At 37.5% G+C, this 19745-nt stretch overlaps 1 protein-coding gene across 1 annotated transcript in view; it reads right to left on the bottom strand.

Moving 5' to 3' along the window:
- Positions 1-19745, bottom strand: part of NEK11 (NIMA related kinase 11) — a 106236-nt gene that overhangs the window by 11648 nt on the left and 74843 nt on the right. The window contains exons 13-15 of the mRNA XM_085311857.1: positions 19152-19276; positions 13975-14038; positions 6893-6989 (exon numbers count right to left, since the gene is read on the bottom strand). Coding sequence (XP_085167983.1) covers positions 6893-6989; positions 13975-14038; positions 19152-19276 — 286 coding nt within the window. The remainder of the gene's footprint in view (positions 1-6892; positions 6990-13974; positions 14039-19151; positions 19277-19745) is intronic.

The raw sequence follows: 19745 nt of genomic DNA, 5'->3' as shown, positions 1-19745 counted from the left end.
TGAGTTAGTCAATTTCTTTTAATGTTTTGAGTGTTTTGGGCCACTTGACATTTTAAAATGAGTGAGTCTATACTCATAATTATTTGTGTTTTGCTAATGGAATACAATTTYCAAACTGGATAAAAACTGTCTAGCATTAAAGTAATTATGACATTAGTCTCCACTTTAAACAGAAAAATCTTCAAACATTCAGGATAATGAAATAGCTCATGGATCTTTGACATGCTGCTCAGTAAACAAACTGAAAAAGGCTGACTTTCCTTTAAATGTTTAAGTAAATTCACAAAATCTTGTGCTTTCTTTTAGAGGATGAATCTGAGGCTCAAGAAATGTGCAGAATGAGCACCAGGATGAGCACCTCAAGAAAATACATCAAAGCTTAATCACACCCTTTTGTATATTAGTTAATGGAAATGCTYACTCTTACTACTAAGTTTGGTCTCTATTTGTTTCAAAGTTCATCACTTTTTGACAAGAACTGCTGCTATGACGGCACTGGAAGGTGCCATTCCCTTTCTATCCACAGACGCAAGACAGAAAGGAGCAGTATAAACAAGTCACAACCTGCAAGAACATGTAAGTGCAGGCAAAAGTGGAATGGGTGGACACCCAGCCTAACTTCATACACTTATCTTAGTTGGCTACTGCGTTAGGCACTGGCAAGAGACGAACAAAATTTCTGTCACAGGGAAATTCAGAACAGCAGCCTCACACATATGTTCTCCACTGTCCTGTGTCTTTCCATATAGTAAGTCCACAGAAGACAGCAGGCACCTAGGAAATGTTCCTAAAACTAGTGTGAATATCCTCCTGTACAGCTATTCTGTTCAATGTCTGATTAAGTCAGGCAGCTGAATATTTAAGTAACTTTGCTGAACTGGAGTTTTAATCCTTGGCACCTCTACTATGACAACAAATGTCACAACTTACCATCAACATTTGTGGCCAATTTTATACTGAGGTATAGCAAATGACCTAATACTGATTWAATGTAGGCTACATGGCTGAGAACTTCATGCTGCAGACCACTTCAGAGAAACTCGTAGTTGTGTCCTATATTACAGATTGGTGGAAAATTCCAAGAGAGTGTTTGGTTAGGTCTGCCTGGGACKTCAATATGTAATTCCATTTTCCAAAATCATCAAGCTGGAGCAATATATAAACACTGTTTCAAAAGGGAGCAAACAAACAAAAAAAACTTAGTAAAACACACTGTTCTCTTCAAATACCTTTCAGTAGCAGCTGTTCAATCCCTACATCGCTCATAGCTGGCWGAGTAGCACATTAAGATCTATTTAATCAATACATGCCTGTCTAACAAATTATGGTTCACTTACTTGCAACTTTCATTGAGCTCAGCCAYACTGGAGAGCCAGCACACTTCCTACTTCAGCCCCTTCTCCTTCCCAACAGAATACACCTCCAGGGAAAACTATGAAAACCTGTCTAGAATAATGAGAGAGACCCTAAAGCTGAGCAATCACTAAAATTGAAAGCAAATAGCTGTAATATTCTGGGCACATGGGATGAAAACAGTTTTAAAGATGCCATCATTTCAAACTCAGAAGTGCAGAACTTTTCTCTCTTTATGGAAAGGAGAGAGAAATTCTACTTGCAAGTGTGAAAGTCAAGGTTTATTAATTCTGTTGCCATTGCTCTGAATGTGACTCTGCATAGAGGAGGATGGCTGTGTAACTAATATTTTGTCTTAGGCCACCAGTACTTGCAAGAGTAATGTCCTCTATTTGACTCCCAGAATCAGCGGTAGCTCAGGAAGTGACTATAAATTTCCTCAAAAAATATMTGAGAGGAGACATATACTCCTCATGCATAAGTCTTGACCCCTCTACGAAGACAGTCACTGGGAATCAAAGGTATTGGTGATATTTTGTATAGAAGTCTAAGAGCCAGCTAGCTTTTCTGCATTTGTTGCCTTTGGTCTTCACCTAAAGCTGCTCTCAGGGATGTCAATAACAAAACCAGTTTCAGTAGGAGCAGAGCTATCCCTTAGGAAAGTCCACCCAACATCTATTCAAAGCACTAAATCAAATAATCATTTTCTTTACTGCGGTACTTCCAGGATGAGCAGAAATAAATGTACAGAAATTTTCCTCTACTTTAGGCATTTCAGGAATGCTTAAGACTATCTGGTGCTCACTCAATCACTTCAGTATGACCTTTCTTTCTGAATTTTTAAGATAAATGGTACATTTGATGCGAATGTCACAAATACAAGAAGCATATATGCATACTGCTCATGAATCTAAACCCATAATGTTACGAGCATTCACAGGATCAGAATAAAAATACCACCAAATGCCTTTTCTCCATGACTTCTGAAAGACGATTTTACATACACTCAGCAGGTGATGATGAAGTCTTTTGCCTGATCATGGTATGCTGCTGTGTGTAAGACTGCAGGGACTGACTAAGAGGTACTTACTGCTGTGCTGAAGGATTTTAATTTATCTAAAATTGGGGTCATAAAAGTCTTTTCCTTTTTCTGGTATACATTTTATTGAATTTTAAATTGCATATTAAAGTTCACTGCTATTAAACTGACTCATTGTGTGTATTCATGGATACCTCCAGGATATGAAAGGAGCACAAACACTCTGTACTAACAGTTTTTTCCTTCTTTCTAATGTTTCTAATTCTTTGGATATTCTCAGGACAGAAAAAAACAAGATAAAAATTCTGCTCCATAGATGTTTGATTATTTTAACATCAGCCTTAATCTGTAAAATGCAAATCCTTATTTTACAAACAAACTCCAAGAAAAAAAAGATTTTTGACTACAATTCTGAGGAAGTTACAAGGGGAATAATATCCCCACTCACTGGAATGAAGTGATCTGGAGTGAAGATTCACAGCTGGAATGCAAACACTACATAATATAGAGAGGTGTAATAGCAAATATATCCTTTTGTAAATAGCAAATATAGCCATTTTTCCCACAAATTTCTGCACACACATATCTTACTTCCCACCCTTCTCTTTTCTATATTAGAATATGAACCCCTGTACTGACTTGAGATGTCAAGCGTGCATCGTAAGCCTTTCCATAGGCTYGTGGTACTTGTGTGCTTCTGCAGGGCACTTCACTGTGAGGTGCCAGCTGAGGTGGTCTTACATTTGGAAAGAAGGACACATAATAGGATACARTAATGTGAAAAGAAGCAGAATAACTTTTTCAGCTAGAGAGCTAAAAATTTTTGTTCTGCCCCATTTGTTGTAGATTTTGACATCTTTCATTGCTTAGAATGTCGCACATGCCAAGTTATTCCGGAATGGGAATCATAAAGCAAAGAGAGGGGCCAGGACAGAAAACAGTAACACATGAGTCCTTCTGCTTCCTGCATCTACTGTGTTCTTTAGTCTAAAAAATCCAGGATGAGGAATATGAATCATGGAACTGTGATTTATATATTTGGCTGACTTCCCATTACAATATATAAGGCTGGGAGAAGGAATAAGAAAAGCTTGGATAACCTTTGCAAGGTTAATCTCAAGAAATGGAGATTTTTTTTATCAATGCTGCAGAAGATCCTAGTATTGAAATTGTTAGCACTGAAGTAGAAATTTTTGCTGAGAGAATGAACTCCACTTGAATGATAAAGTAAAATCCCTGGTGCCACAAGCTTCATAATGAATACCGATACCTAGTACAACAAACTCGAAATTGTTGTCACTGGAATAGATTATTTTATTAAGACCATTACTGAAGGAGGACAGGGATTCCAAATGCTGGAACAGGAATGCAAGGGGGATTGGAAAGCAGATGTTTGTGAAAGTATTCTGGGACTATACTGAAGGAAGCTTGTGACTGATTCATAAACAGTATCAGGCTCTCTATGGGTTAAGCCCTGAGCAATTTTTATTTAAAATAGATGGAGACAAAGGATTCCTACCTACCATATTTGAGGACATCAGTGGCTTCCTTCGACATCCCTGTAAAGACTCTTAGCACAACTTCCTGCCACTCTCTCCTATGAATATACGTATAAAGCCATGCACAAGAATGCAGCAGAAGCTACTGAAATTGGCACTCTGATAAACAGCAAGTCTATGCACTGTCATAGAAAACATTCAGGGCAACACACTGCAATGACTCCAAGCAATGAGCACATGTGAATGTGCTGCTACAGTTGCTTGCAAGTATGCATGTGTCGATTAAGAACGACTAGAAGGCCCTTTTCTGCAGTGAGACCCTGTGTTCATTTTAAGTAGATCTCCCATTTTATCAGAGCTAATGAGAGACTTTCCTTCATTAATGTTATTTGCAATGTGTATATCCCTACTTTCTGGGCAATTTCTGAGTCTCCCTCACCAGTTATCCCTGTTAATATCTAATAATGGCACCGTCACAAAATTTTATACTTCTGCTTCCATAGTGACCTGCCACCTAGACAGATTGCACTGCACTTTCATATTGTCTCCACCATTCTTCTTTTCTGTTTCAAGAACTCCTGCAACTCATTTTCTATAAGACAAATGAAAATGCATTCTCTTTTATTAGAAGTTGTCAACCAGAAGACCCCATCATAAGTCTATGACTTCTCAAGTAAAACTGAATAGCACGTATCTAAATTATATTAAGCTTGTCCAAGCAGCACTGCTGTGCAGATGAGGTATGATGCATGATGTGAAGTTTACTGAAGGATGAACAGAACAGCTGATGCTTCATGCATCATTTTGCAGTTAGATGCACTCCCTTCTCCCCACTGACAACTCCCCTAACCATGCTCTCAGCGTACAGTCTGCCCGTACAGGAATTTGCAGGGATCTCTTCGTGTATGTGTGGTTGTGTACCATGCTCACTCGCTTGTTTCTTAACACCCTAATTTCTAAGAAATTAGCACACTGTCTCACCTTAACATATTCRGAAAATGGCAAGGCCATAGTATATTTAGGAGAAAGGGCTTTAAACTGAGTAGACATTTTGATGGACGTCTTTAACTAGTTATAGTAAGTGACAAAATTAGGTCTGTAAACTTACCTACCAAAAAACATCAAAAACAAACAACCCCCCCAAACCCCTTTATTTTACTCTTAATTAATATAACTTAAAAATGGTTCATGGGGGTGGTCTGCTGGATGTTCTCAAGATGGCAGTTGGGTCAGCCTGTTGACCTACAGATGCCGTTAGTTTGCTTTCAGGAGTTAAGTAACTAGGAAAATGTTCCAGAATTGAGAGGTCTAATGTGTGTTACATGCAAGTTATTTCAGATAACCAGGCTTTACGTTAACATATGTCTGTTTTATAAACTATTCTGGGGTGTGTCATTTCCAAAGGATCATATAGCATTTCAACTTTTTCAGCTTTTACACGCCATTAGCTGCCTATCCTACAAAGTTCAAAGGTCTCTGAGCAGATCAAAGCCACCAAATTGTGAAAACAGACAAACAGCAATGAAAAATAGAATCTGGAAGAAGCCAGTAGTTTAATACCTCAGCCCTAAAGCAATGACCATGAAGTTCAAAGGCTGAGACACAGCAACATCTTCAGGAACAAGAATAAGGAACTCAAGGAATGAAGTTATGTATTTTCTTTCCAGGCCTCCTATACATACTCCTATATATTCTGTAACTTGGAACAACCCAAATGTTTAACAGTTTTCAGTGCAGATTTATCTCATTACTATGAGAATGCAATGTGAAGGTTGTAAGATCAGTAGGCGTTTTGTCTAAACAACCTCATCTTGCATTCAGTTGGCAAACCATGACGCATTTTTTGATTTTGAAAAGTGTTTTCCATGAAAATGGAATGGAAAGTAATAAGATTGGCAGGCTGGAAACCTGCTGACTGGTTTCACAACACAGGCCAAGTCCTGAAGTGAAATCCTAAGAGCTGTTGTGTCTTGATGTATCATAAAACAGAATAGCTTCTATCTGAACAAAATCTGACCAAAAATTTCTCTTGGATATCCAGCCCATTTTGTACTCCAAACTGTTTCAAAAAGTGAACAGTGTCAATGCCCTTGTGGTTKGGTTCATTTTCTTTAGGGGATTCACTTAAATAGCTAATAGCACTAATTGTTTGTTTTTATTATATGTGTTCCAATAACACCTGCCATACCTTTGGCCCTGTGCACACACAAGACAAAACTTACCTTTTCTAAAACTGCTTACAATCTAAGATCAGCTGAAATGGTGCAACACTGTAAAGATCTGAGTTCAGAAATAATACTAATGATGCTATCATCACGAGTACCAGAGGAGTACCTAAGTAAGGGTAAAATAAATCTTTGAAGGCAAGAAGTTACTAACAACTTATTGGAAGAAGCTCAAAATACCTTAACCAGTAAACATGCTACAAAGGAAGTACAAGTCTTTGCTGTACTAAGAGAGTCAAATCTTTATTAATAAAGCAGGGGTTTCATCAAAGCAATTAGACACTGAGTTTCAAAGGGAACTGCAGAGGTAACTTCTTTTTTCTTATTCGAAAATCCCAGCCAACTGCAATAATGTTTGTGTTTAGTCAGCTTATCATCACAGGAAACAAGTCCTCTAGCCTCTTGTGCCAGCCAAATGTGGGAAAGGGAGAGAACATGATGGGAACGTCAATATATATGCAGTTGACTCAGGGGTATGTGTTGAGCTGACAAAGAAGGAGAAATTCAGAATTTACCAGACAGCTGTGAAGACAAACTAGACACTGGAAAGGATGACAGTGATGGTACACATCACAAGAAAACATTCAAAACTGACCCCCAGCCTTCACTCTTGCTTGGGGTAAGTAGGCATCCAGTTGGTAATGAATACTTTGGGATCCACTTCTTTTTGTTTGGGGGAATTTTTTGTGTGAGGAAACATGTTTTGCTGTGTTCTGCTGCTGTTCAAAACCATCCTCTTTATCATGATACCGGTAACACATAAACACACTACTTACTCCCTGATGCGTTTCAGCTTGGTCCCAGCCATAGTGCTGTTGAGAGCTCTGAATCCCTGGGGCACTTCAGGAGCCTCTCTGGTGATGGTCCCAGAGCCTACAAATCAATGCACAGACACATAACCTTGTTCACCTTCATCTCCTGAGCACTACTGCAGAGCCAAGGGCAGTCAGCAGGAGGTATTCCCATTTCCCTATTCCCATTTCTCACAAGGTAATGCTACATTAATTAAAGATGAATCAGATTATTAAATCCAAATTAAGGGCAACTCCTTTCTGAATGCCAGGTAGCTTAAACAAATGACAATTGTGGCAACAATTTTCCTTCAATGTCTTGTACARGGAATTACATTATAACAGAAAGAATCCACATGAGAATGTGCTGAGGCATACAAATACTAAAAAAAGGAAAACTTTCTTAGACAATATTTATTTTCCTCTGATGTTCTTGCACTTATTTATAAGAACAAGGGCCTTCTTTCTAACAGGCAAATCTCTTCCTTAGCTTGATCATACTGTAAATTTTCAGTATTTTATATGAAATATCAATTTCCCTTTCAGATGATAGGATTCTTTTTATATATATATATATTTATATATATATAAAGGATATAAAAATATACATATGAATATATACACACAGACACAGACATACACACATATCATGGAGTAYTGAGATATTTAATAACCTAATTTAATAACCTTATTTAATAACCACAGAGTTCTGTGGTATCCACTCACAGGAATATAGAACTACAGAATAATAAAGGACTACCAGGGCTGGTAACTCAACTATCCTGCTATTTTATATGGTAACCATGTCACACAAGCCCCTTCATAACCGGGTAAAACTTCAKGTTCAAATTTATAATTGATTTATCTATTTATTGCCCCTGCCGCTCCTATTGGAAAACAACTCCAAAGCCTTACTGTGATCAGCCCTCCTGATTTCCAGAAAAAATTTACTCATTGGCCAGTTTGTGCTCATTTTTCTCCTGTGCCAAAATTCCCCTTCGGCTTACTCAGCTCTTCCCTTTCCTTTTGCACACTCCTTCCATTTATTTAAAATCAGAAATAAAGATCCCTTCAGCTTTCTTTGTGCTAAGCCAAACAAAGCAGTTATTTTAGTTTCCTCTTGCAAAATATTCAGCGTTAGGAGTTTGCTTCCCAAACAAGGAGCATATCCACCCTGATAGATCTGCACCCTGGGCAAACGTGTCGGCAGTTGCAGACAGAGCCCAAGCTCCGAGCAGACACAAGAAGGTGCTGCACAGGCTGTGAACACAACAAAAGTCACACATACACGTTAGTGAAATGCCTAGGCTAAATGCACACACTCTCCCCTCCTTGCAGGGGTTTTTAGCTTGGACTCAGCTTGGACCGCAAGCTGGATTTTAGCTGGGATTGCATTAACTTCGATCACATACAGCCCGAGGGGGCTCGCACCTACCACGAGCAGTACAGACACCAGCAGAAAGTAGTCAACGCTTCCCTTGAATCCATAATCATGCCTTTTCCAGGACTCTAGCTCATGTATCTTACCTGATTACAGATCCTCATCATATAAGCAAGAAATACTGGCATTAAAGCTTTTGGTCATGAATAGYTCATAGCAAGCGTTTGCAGGACTGAGACCTTTGCAAATACAAGTAGAAAGCAGAGGTGGAGAGAGATCACAAAAGAAATGGTTTCCTGACTCTGCTGTCTGGCTACAGACAAACAATTTGACTTTTTAAAACATTTTCATAACTTAAATAGCTAACACCTAATAGCTAACAGTTATTTGATGCCTCAATTTTACCATATAATCGAGGTATAGTTAATGTAGTTCAAAGGATGGAAAATGAAAAGCTCAGTTCTTAGCAGCAATCAGTAACTTTCACCCACTGATGAAGAAAAAAATGCCTAATCATTTACTCTACCATTACCCACACATCTCCATACATTTTAATTTGGACTCTGTAAACATTCAATTACTTTAATAGTGTTAGAGTAGTCAACTACCCATGGAGGAAGCCCTGAGGAAACTTCAAGTGCTGTGTACAGCCATGGTCATGACTTATTAGATCCTTCTCGAATTGGCATAGAATTAATGTCCAGATGTGCAGCTTTGGGCTTTGATTTCATTGTTAGATTTAAAAAGTAATAAAAAAAATGATGCCCTGACCACTTGTGGTTTCAGAAAAAACATAATCTTTATATCTTTTTAGGACAGAGTATGTTTAACTACAGGCCTCAGTTGAATTCTAGTTCACTATTACTACAGGGTATATCATGTGGTAAGAGCTTAGCATAATCTTTCTACTTAGTGGGCTCAATCTATTTATTGCTACACTATTTTATCTCTTCCTCCTCTGAYATTTCATTATTAAAGATATCCTTCCTATTTTTCTGGGATTCCATGCTAAATAATTCTTCCTTTGCAGTCCCTCTACATTTGCAGCTGGCCAAGCCAAACTTATTCTCTAAACACGAACTAATACCTCCCTCCTAAATATGATCTTCTGGGTACTATGAAGCAGCTGCAAGGAATATAGATTGTAGGATGCTACAGAGGTGTGGCTAGACATAACAAATGCGTCCTCACTGAAAACTGCTAAGTCTTTCACACTGTTGCTATGACAAGCACAGAAAAATTTTTACTGAGGCAATCTCTAGCCTTTCTTAGAAAAGGCACTGTTTCTTAGAAGCAGTTACTTGATTAATAATGTACTTTGCATCCAACCTTGGGCAGTTTACCTACCCATCCATCAGCACAGAACAAGTAACTGTGCTACTTAGAAAAGTGGCCAAATAGCTATTTGCATTTTTAATGCAATATATCACCCTTGATTCATTAAACAAAATCGGAAAAACTAATGAAAACACTGATTTTTCAAAACCAAATATTGGCCACTTTCAAAGAGTATTTCAAAGGTGAATACTCTCCCAGCATCTAGTCCAATATAGTGGAGGTCAAGAGAGGRCAAAATGGCAACAGATCTTCACCCTCCTAAGAAGTCATGAAACACCAATTTTGAGGCTATTATTGCATCCTTCGTACTTTGTCAAAGGGGAGAAAGATTAAAATAAAACACAAATCCTGTAATCCTGTAAAAACACAAATCCTCTGGTTTGCATTGATTCACACAGGTACTTACATTTAAAAAGGATGATTGTGATTAGCTCATGAGATTTCTTATATATTATGTCCCAAAGGACTTGTTATCAACATTTCAGCTAACAGCCCAATAGTTTGTGATAGTCATCTGTTACGTCCCTTGGTAAGTTATTATCTGTTGTGCAGCTATTATGTTCACTGAGTAACAGACCACTTCTTTCTTTAGTCAGCTTTTCCTTCCACATATGAGATCCTACTATGCCTTCTTCTACAAAATTAAAAAAATCCTTAGAATCAGATATATTTCTGAGTCTATATTCATAAAAAGAGGTGAAATAGCCCCTAATCTTCTCCCTTTTTAAGTTAAACAGATTAAATTGCAAAGCCAGTTTTTCAATACCTTTTTTTTCATTTCCCAGTTCTTTCCTGAGATCTTCCCAATTTTGCAAATTGTGTCAGCAGAGATAATCTTAACTCACTTCAAATTTGCTCCACAAGGAGCTGCATAGCCGGCCCAAAATGCACGTTGCACCACACCGAAGTGCTGGTATTCACCGTCACTCAGTGAGAACTCTTTGGGAAAAAGCTCAACTACTTCAAAGAACACCAGGCTTTTAGCCCTCACCACTGAGTTTTTATACTAATGAAATGTCACCTGTGGAAAAATAATGTACACTTGTTGCTTCCTCCGTACCACGGCCCTTGCTAGCACAAYGATGCTGTGTAGAGAAATACAGGCCTGGTGCAAGAGCAGGGGCCTTAGGAAGTGGAGACACAGCYAAGGCGTAGAGGACTACGCGCATGGGACAGCAAGTCTCTAAACTCATGATAAATACATATGTCATACGAAAACTGTAAGAAGCTAAAGTCAAGTGGACGTTTAGCCTTATGAATTTCACAGAGAGTACCAGGCAACCTTCAAATAATTCAGAAAAAAAATCATAGGAGAAAGGGCCAAGAATAAGTACTGAGTTCCATATTCAATTACTTGGGTTTTGGTGGCTGAAAGATGAAAGTAAATGTAATAGAATGAGTTTTTCCAGTATATTTTTAAATGTTCTTTACAACTATGCCTAGCAATTAGTCCATGAAGGCTGCAGTTTAAATGACCTTCCCCCTTTTAACTTCAGTGAAGTGTTCGTTTGTGTGTCACAAATATGAAACACAGAAATCTGTAATACAGATATCTGTTATAGAAAAGATGCATCACAAAGAACAAAAAGCATAAGTCTTTTTTCTGTATATTTTAAAGATGTCCCTCGAACAATGCAACTGAAATCTCTTTCTGAATCATAAATGGAAATTTTTATATGAAGAATAAGCAAGCTGTTAGGTTCTCACCTCTTTTCTTTATGATACAAGTATTCTTCTTGGTTCCTAAACATGATGCTTCTAGATTTAAATCCTGACTTAAAACACAAAAAAAAGACTCATTTTATAAGGCTCTTCTGATTAAGATACATGCTAATAAGATGGGAAATACAGTAAGTTTAACTTAAAGGCAATTTGTACTCTCTGAAGCTTTAGAGCTTGATAATGGAAGAGCTTAAAATAATAAAAGTTTAAAGCTCCTCGGTAACACTGAGCATAGAAAGATAAAAGGCACTCTAGCAGATTTCTCTCATTATCCTCACATACATTTTTTGGAACACATCATGCAAATCTAATTACTAACACAGTCTGGAGGAAAGGATTTAACTTTCAGCACAGACTGGTCAGATATTTTTTAATAATTAAAGCACAATTTCATTCCATAATGTTATAAATTAAAAAGGCATCTTCAAAAAAAAAAAAAAAAAAAAAAAAAACAACAAAAAACCCTTGGAGGGGTTCTAATCCTCTGGATTCTTCCTGGCAGCTTCCAAGGCAATTCCTCTCTTACATTAAAATAATAGAACATTGATGCATAGGGCAAAATTTTGTCCTTATTTTCACTTCTGCAAGCCCACTGCTGTCAACATGCAGTGCTGAAGAGCATCAGTGAGTGCAGAAAAGGAAGACAGCAGCACCCCTGTCAGCATGAAGACACAGAGCATGTGCACGGGCCTCCGTTCAGATAGTCCCAAGGACCTCCYTGAGCTGTGCCCTTGCTGAAAGTGGACCCAGGAGACAACCTCTGTGGCTACAAGACTGCAATGACTTCTACTACTCCTTTTCATCCATCCATCTCCTTCCTACATTTTCCCTTCCCATCAGATCGTGACCACGCACAGGGGTGAGACAAAGCTCTGCACCGGCGGAGCCTCTAGCAGGCGGATTTCCTAAGCTTCCCCTATATTCTTATTTCAGAGCCCTGAGATAACACTGAGTCAGGCTAGACACGACTGAAGGAATGTAAATGAGGTTGCTACACAAAACTGAGGTTACAGCATGAGCCTCTGACAACTTAACTGCCTTTCAAGCAGTCCTCAGACAGACTCCCACAGCACAATTAAACCCATTGGTCTGAAAGGCTAGAGACYGAGCTAATCTCCATAAATACCCTTCCTTAGGGTCTTCCTAAGTCTTCTTTTCAGCTTTTAAGTATACCATGGGAAACAAGACTTTCAAACTCAAAATTTATAATGAGAATTTGAAGGAAACTTTGGGATGAAATTGTAAACCTACATTCTCCGTGATTGTTCTCTGCCTCTAATGAGGTACTGTCAGGTAAAATAAATATTTTATTATCCCAACCCKGATCATTGTAAAAATTTTTTTCTTTTAGTTCATTTGCTCTCCTTGTTACCTGTGCTAGAAGCTATTTAGAAAAAATCTACAGAATTCTGATAAAGAAAACTAGAAAAATCACACTTGTGAGGTATAATAAATTTTAATTGCTAAACTTTTCTTGCTCGTTGYTCTTAGCTATGTAGTTTAGGTTGTAGTTTAGTTAGGACCTCAGGAGGATGTCTAGTTCAACCCCCTCCGTAAAGGAGGGCACACTKCAAAGTTAGGTCAGGTTACTCAAAGCCTTTACACATCAAAATCTGGACACCTCCAGTGATGGAGATCCCACAGCTTCTCCAGGCAACCACTTCCACTGCTTAACAYCCTCCACATCCGATTTTTTCTTTTCTCATATCTAGTCAGAGATATTGCATGTATTTTTATAAAGCATTAATAGCATCAGATCAAGAGCTGTTTCAGACTTTTCAGGCTCGATTTTAACTATCGTTTTACAGATTCAGAAAGTGGCAACTATTAAGTAGCTTTAACAAGTGAAGACAGCAGCAGAAGGAAGAGGAGAACAAATGTCTGCAGAGTCCTACAACTATGTTCTGTTCTCCGGGCCACGCAGGTGAACTGGATAATGTCATAAAGCTCATTGCTACAATGACTTGCAAAATGTCAGTACATTATTTTTCTTGATTCTTTTCCATAGTCAAAAATGTATGTCTACTATTTTCCAGCTTAAGTACATGACAGAGTTTTTCTCTTACCTGAGAAAATTTGTTAATTAACTTTACAAGTTTCAATGCTCAAAATTTCTAAAGAAAAGGACTTAAAGCAAGGTTTTCCAAGTTCTATTCATAAATCATAGTATCTTTTCTATATCTTAGGAAAACTATAGCATAATACAAAACCCTTTTAACCTGACTCTTTAATGGCTAGCATCTTTCATGTTCTGGCTGATTTCCATAGTCACACTTGTTTCAGCTCGAAAGTGATACACTTTTTCAGATATGACATCTCTAAATATTCTTCTCTGGAGCAAGAATGGGAGAAGTGAAGTTTTTAAAAGCTTTTATGATAACATTCTACACTCCTGACCATCATGGGTTTTGTCTCTATTATTTTCACCCAAAACACATAACAATGTATACGTTCACTTTCAGCRTATTTACACTTCTGCGCAATAGATTAAGGAAGCAATTTTCAAGAAGATCACTTCTCTGAGTGATATTAGAGTTGTTATGTTGCAAAATGGAAATAACTGAAGTGTTGACGAATAAAGTTAATAAATGCTGCTATTACACTTAGAGAAAAGATACTGTCTTACCCAATGAGCTGTTGTTATTCAGGACCCTCTCCAAATACTCGACCATTGCCTCAATATCACTGTCCTGCAGATAAATAATGTAAGGAACAGCATTAGTGTGAGACKAACTTAAATATAAACATTCTGTACCAGAGGTACAATCCCACAGATGTAGAGRGTGGTACTTACACCAAAGAACACTAGAATAAAGAATTGTAAGACAGGAATATATTGCTCAGAGCTTTTTCAATTCTTTCTTCTCCTAAAACACTAGATTTGGGGATGATATTGTATACAAACAGTTATTTAGGTCAGATCCCTAGCAGAACACAAGTCTGTAGACCAAATATGCATGGAGTTTTAAAAAGATATGATTACTGTTGAGGATGGTGTGCAGTTTCTGAAAGTTCATCAATGTTTTAGCATTGCTTAGTCCTGAAATATATAAAATGATATGACATTAAAAAAAGAAATGAGGAACTTCTTAATTATGCCAAAATTTCTTAGACTTCTGACAGCTGCCATTGGGAATTAATATTTATGTTTCATTTAATTGCATCTACTAATATCTAGTAACAATTACTAATTAAGAATGTTTTAATTAAAAACAAGATAATAGCACTTTTCTATTTGAAATTTTTATTAACAGATAGATATTTAATAGTTTTGTCATGATATCTTTAATGTGATATGTTACTCATGTACACTGATGAAATTTAAAGAGCTGACCATTAAGTAAAGGTTGTGCTCCAGGAAGTAGATCAGAATTTGTTCAAGTCCAAGAGAAAAATCTGAGTTACCAGAATCTGTCACCACATCCTATTTAAGAGGACAGCATTTCTTGGTTATTTAAAACAAAATCTTCACCTTGGTGAAAAATCTGCAACAATTCTCTATTGAAAAAATGTGGGGTCTGTGGTTCTAAAACTTTATTAACTGGAATAAAACAATCAGTATTCACCTTAGCTCCTGCAATGGACAATCTGCTTTGTATTTCTAGGTGATCTTCCTCAAAATATCCATTCTAAATTCCTCAAATTAAGGAACTGCAAGTATACTTTAATAGAAAAGAGTTTTTCAAATAATTTTGGGGGAATAATTGTGAGCTGGTTAGTGGCCTTTCTGTACAATTGGGAGGTGTTACGGATAAGCATGATCTAACTTATTATGATCCTAAGTTGTTTCATATACTTATCCCTGAAATAGGCTCTGCTATTTTGACTGAGGTTCRCAAAACACAAATCAGCACCTTGGTTAACAGCAAATCCATGGACAGAGAGACAAAAACATGGCAAAAGGCAACATACAATACTAACATGATTGTTATAATAAAATCAGKTTTTTTTTCAATGGGATAGAGTGTAATTCCAAAGCCTTGGACTTCTCACCACTGGGCATACTTACCATAGGCATTGCAACAGGGCTAAATGTTCTTGTTATGCTGTGAGGCAAAGGAAGCACTTTTACCAGTGAAAGCTGTGGTTTTCAAAGAATTAGCTAGGTTAAATTGGCTTTCTAGATATAAAACCTCAGTGAAGAAGGGGAATTTTTCTACAGCACTTGAACGAACGGTTGACTTACACTGACGTAAAACTACCTGTGCTTTTTCTCCACTTGGATTTAACAATTTAACAATCCAAGAGAATTTTAGCTATTTTATTTAATATATTTCTTTAATATGTTTCTTTAATATTTCTCTTTTTGCAGAGGAAGCAAAGTCATACAGAGTAGGAAAGGGAATCTGACAGATACACAGCAGAGAGTCTTTCTTACACACAAGAGCCAGCATGGAAGACTGCTTGGACACTTCAAATTCAAACCTAATGAATCACCTTCTAATTGCAATAAGCCATGCCGAGGCAYGTGTTAGGAAGCCGGTGGAGCATTTTTTGAGTGCCAGTGCACAGMCTACCCACAGCCAGTGCTGAGGCCACTGAAGCTATGATTATTTCATGCCAGTTGATTATCTATCTGGCTTGATGATCTCAGGAGTGACCTAAAGCCTGGAATTCTAAAATAGAGGCTAATGTACCATATAAATAGGCATGATGAAGTGGGCAAATCTGCTATTATTTTTGTCACTAAAAGAAAACAAAGAGCAAGATAATAAATTGCCATAAAAAGGTACATTAGCATCTCAGCTAAATCAAAGCCAATGTGAAGCTCTCACAGAACACCATCTTTATAAGATGAAATTTCTGGTGAGCTTCATGTTTTCAAATTCTTTTTTAGAAACAGTTTCTCATTCTCCTTTATACTTTTCCCTTTATTAGCTCTCCTGCAATTAGAAATGCAGTGTTGCTTGAAAAAAAAAACTTGTGGAAAAGAACCATCAGATGAAGCAGCCAAAAGTCTGGAAATGCAACTGGAAAATTCCTGCTTGAAATCTGGCAATTTGACTTTGTCCTAGGAAACACAAGGGAGAAGGGACACTGAATTCCCACACTACAACAAAGATGAGATGTCTGGATGCACGTTATGGATCTGAACCTTTGGTAACTCCACATCTACAACTGGATCATGTAGCTGGGAGCACACAGGCTGTATTAGAAGAAAACATTAAGAGAAAAATAGATATCTCAGCTGCCATCCTAAGGCTTTAAAATTATACAAGTCCAGTGCCTTACTCTACTTTCTTAACTGAGGAAGTGCTGCATCCCAAGTAAGGCCACTATTTCTCAGTCTGCTTTGGCATCTGAGAAAGGCTTAACTAGTTTGAATAAATAAGCCCAGATCCCTTTCTACATCATGAACCCTAATGTGTTGTTCATTTAGATGAAGATAAGACTTTTTAAAAAATATTTGTTTGAAGTGCTAATGGAGTCACCAAGGAGCACTGCCAGACTGGAGCATTTCAGTGCTCACTCTGCACAGAAGAAACCAGTAAAACAAAATTAGAGAGTTGAGAGGTTTGCACAGATTATGAAGGTAAATATCCTACAAGTCCTCATCCTGAGATACAGTGGAATGGCTTCTTCCATAGCATAGTCTTCTAAAAACTTAATTTGTGAATGTAATTTTGAAGGAAGAGTTGAAGTGTATGAATCCTATCTCTGAAGTAGTAACAGGGGTCTGGTCCTGTCTCCCCTGAGAGCAGAAAGAGCTTTGGTATGACGTAGATGACTGCAGAAGCAATCTCTTGCAATATACTAGCAAGATCACATCTATTCTGGTAGATTTTGAAGTTTAATATTGTGAATTTTGAGCATGATGTCACCTACCTTTGAGTGGGATTCATCTCACAGAACTGTTGTCATTCAGAACAAAGATGTCCTAYGCATACTAAAAACTATAGATCCCTTTATAATGATCAGAGAGAAGGAGGCACTTTTAAGTGTACTTCATCTGACCTATGTTAGATGTATATTGCAAGATAACATAAATTACGCCCTAAAATTACTTGCTTATTTTCCTTAATTGTAGAGTCTAGAGCCAACTAGTTCAGTAGGTTGGCTCTAGTATATTGGCACAGCTAAGTCCAGTCTGCTTTGACTCTGGACTCATTACAAAATCTTTCACTTGAGAAAAGCAATATTTAAAAGTCAGCTCACTYTCCAAGAAAAATAAAAGGTGATTGTGTCACTATCCAGAAATACGGTGCTACCTTATCAAAGGTGCAGGTCGGTATGAGAAAAAGATAGACAACATGCTTCCTTGCCAGAAGAAGTTCTAAAAGGCAAACATTCACAGACTGTGTTTGCTAATCACTCTGTGATTCACAGAGAGTTAATGTAACATGTGCACATAGACTGTTGGTAAATTGAAGCCACAGAGTCCTTAAGGACCGGATTCTGAAAAGAGATGTCAGTGGAACATTTCTTCTAACCCATGGTGTTAGTTCTTGTCATCAACAAACTATGAATAGCTACAGAATGACTAAATGTCACTGCTCAAATCTGACTGCCAATACTAATTTATTCTGCATTATTAGCAAATCTATTTTTATCTTCTGTTCTTTCTAAGCAGCAGTCTGCTTGTTCAAAAATACTACTGATTGACACTTAATGATACCTTCAATGAAAGTCGAATGAAAATTTTAAAAGGCATTCCAGAAAGGAAAAAAGATATATATAAAGTCTGATAAATGAAGCAATAGTTTATTTTCAAGAGTACACTGTCGTAGATTTACCAAGTGACAGAGAGTTTGTGTGTCTGGGGTTTGTTCAGTTTACGCAGACCCGGCATACAGCACATTTGCAACACAAGCATTGCCTTAGGTATTCTGCTGATTTATAGTTGACAGTTTATTTCTATAGAACATTATTCTTCAAACCACTCCTGAACTTCAAAGCTTATGTAGTGAAATAATACAAGAAAGTTTCATATTTTGAAAATCTATTTGCTCAAAGGATGCTTTCAGAGACACTGCACACAATGCCTTAAGTTGATGGCCTGGGGTAAAAATTACTTGTTCCTAAATGTCACAGGAAGACTCATTTCAAAATTGACTTTGGCATTTAAGTCACTGATTTCACTGAGATTTGGTTACTAAAGACAATATCCACCTCGTCTCATTTTGACCAGATATAAATTAGGTGTCTTTTCCAATACTCTCTTAACTTTTTCTCAAACTGCAATCCCTAAAATAGTCTTGTGGCAGCCGCTCCTGATAAAGCTACTTTAAACCTTCTATAATAATAATTTTGCTTTTCATTGATGCCGTCTGTGGTGCCTGGGAGAGCCTACAGATCCAAAAACTGCTGGTCAAGTTTTATAGGTTTTTATGCTCATAGTTTGTCATTTTATCCTAGAAAACGTGTCTAAAACAGGCAGGAAGAAGTGGCGTCTAGAGGTGSATATCCTTCCCCCGGAATTAGACAGGGAGACCTAATCTTACGCTTAATGTGAACTTTAGGTTTTAACTTAATTTACATATAGCTAACATCATGTGCGAGAACCCCATTCTGAGTGTTTTACAGTGCCAATGTAGTTTACTGACAACAATCCTCCCTAAGGCATTCTTGGAAATTTTATCCCTAAAACTGAAGGAAGGTAAGGTTCTCTATCATCACTATCTCAGATAAATTAGACATATGCATAATTAACTCATAGTGTTGACATACACACAYGTGCAAATTCCCACTAAAACCAAGTTTCAGTAATGTCAGTGGAACAACATCTCAGAGAGTGAGTTTAAGTCAGTCTCCCATAGAAAAGAAGCATCAAAGGTATACTGCTTTCCTGAAGGTCACATATACCTGGTGATTTGTCTTAGAGATAGTCTGTGATGCTTCCACATCCTCTTCCTCTTCACTGCTTTCTGAACAGGATTCAAACTCTTCATTATAATATTCTTCTGCAATTTGTGGGTCTTCAGGGATCTCTAGAAGTGGTAAGAGTTTATAGCAGGTAGACAGACAATCTGCATGATCGTAACAAGAYACAAGGGATTTTGTATCACTCAGATCTTACATCACAGCACATTCTGTAATTGAAATCATGGGATAGGTTCTCAGATAAAAGTGTTCACCTTTGATGACAGAACAGTGTCAAAACCATCTCTACCAAAAGGTCAGATCCTCATCGTATGGAAATTACTGACCTCAAAGGAGTAAATCAAAAAAAGTTTGTCAGAAGTCAAGCTACTTATACTTGGGCGACATCCCTTCTCAGAGTATGTCTGGACAAGCTATGGTAATAGCAGTAAGCACAATACCACTATAACCAAAGGAGCCTATCAAGTACAATAATTATTAAAACTCAGCACATTTATCACAGCACAGAAGACACCACAGCCCACTCTAAACCATTTGAAATCCTTTAGCACCTCCGATCCATAAGCAATGAGCTGG

This window comes from Rhea americana, unplaced genomic scaffold (assembly GCF_003343005.1).
Source record: "Rhea americana isolate MKP2758 unplaced genomic scaffold, rheAme1 scaffold_35, whole genome shotgun sequence".
Classification (NCBI taxonomy): domain Eukaryota; kingdom Metazoa; phylum Chordata; class Aves; order Rheiformes; family Rheidae; genus Rhea; species Rhea americana.
This window is presented reverse-complemented; position numbering and strand designations above follow the sequence as displayed.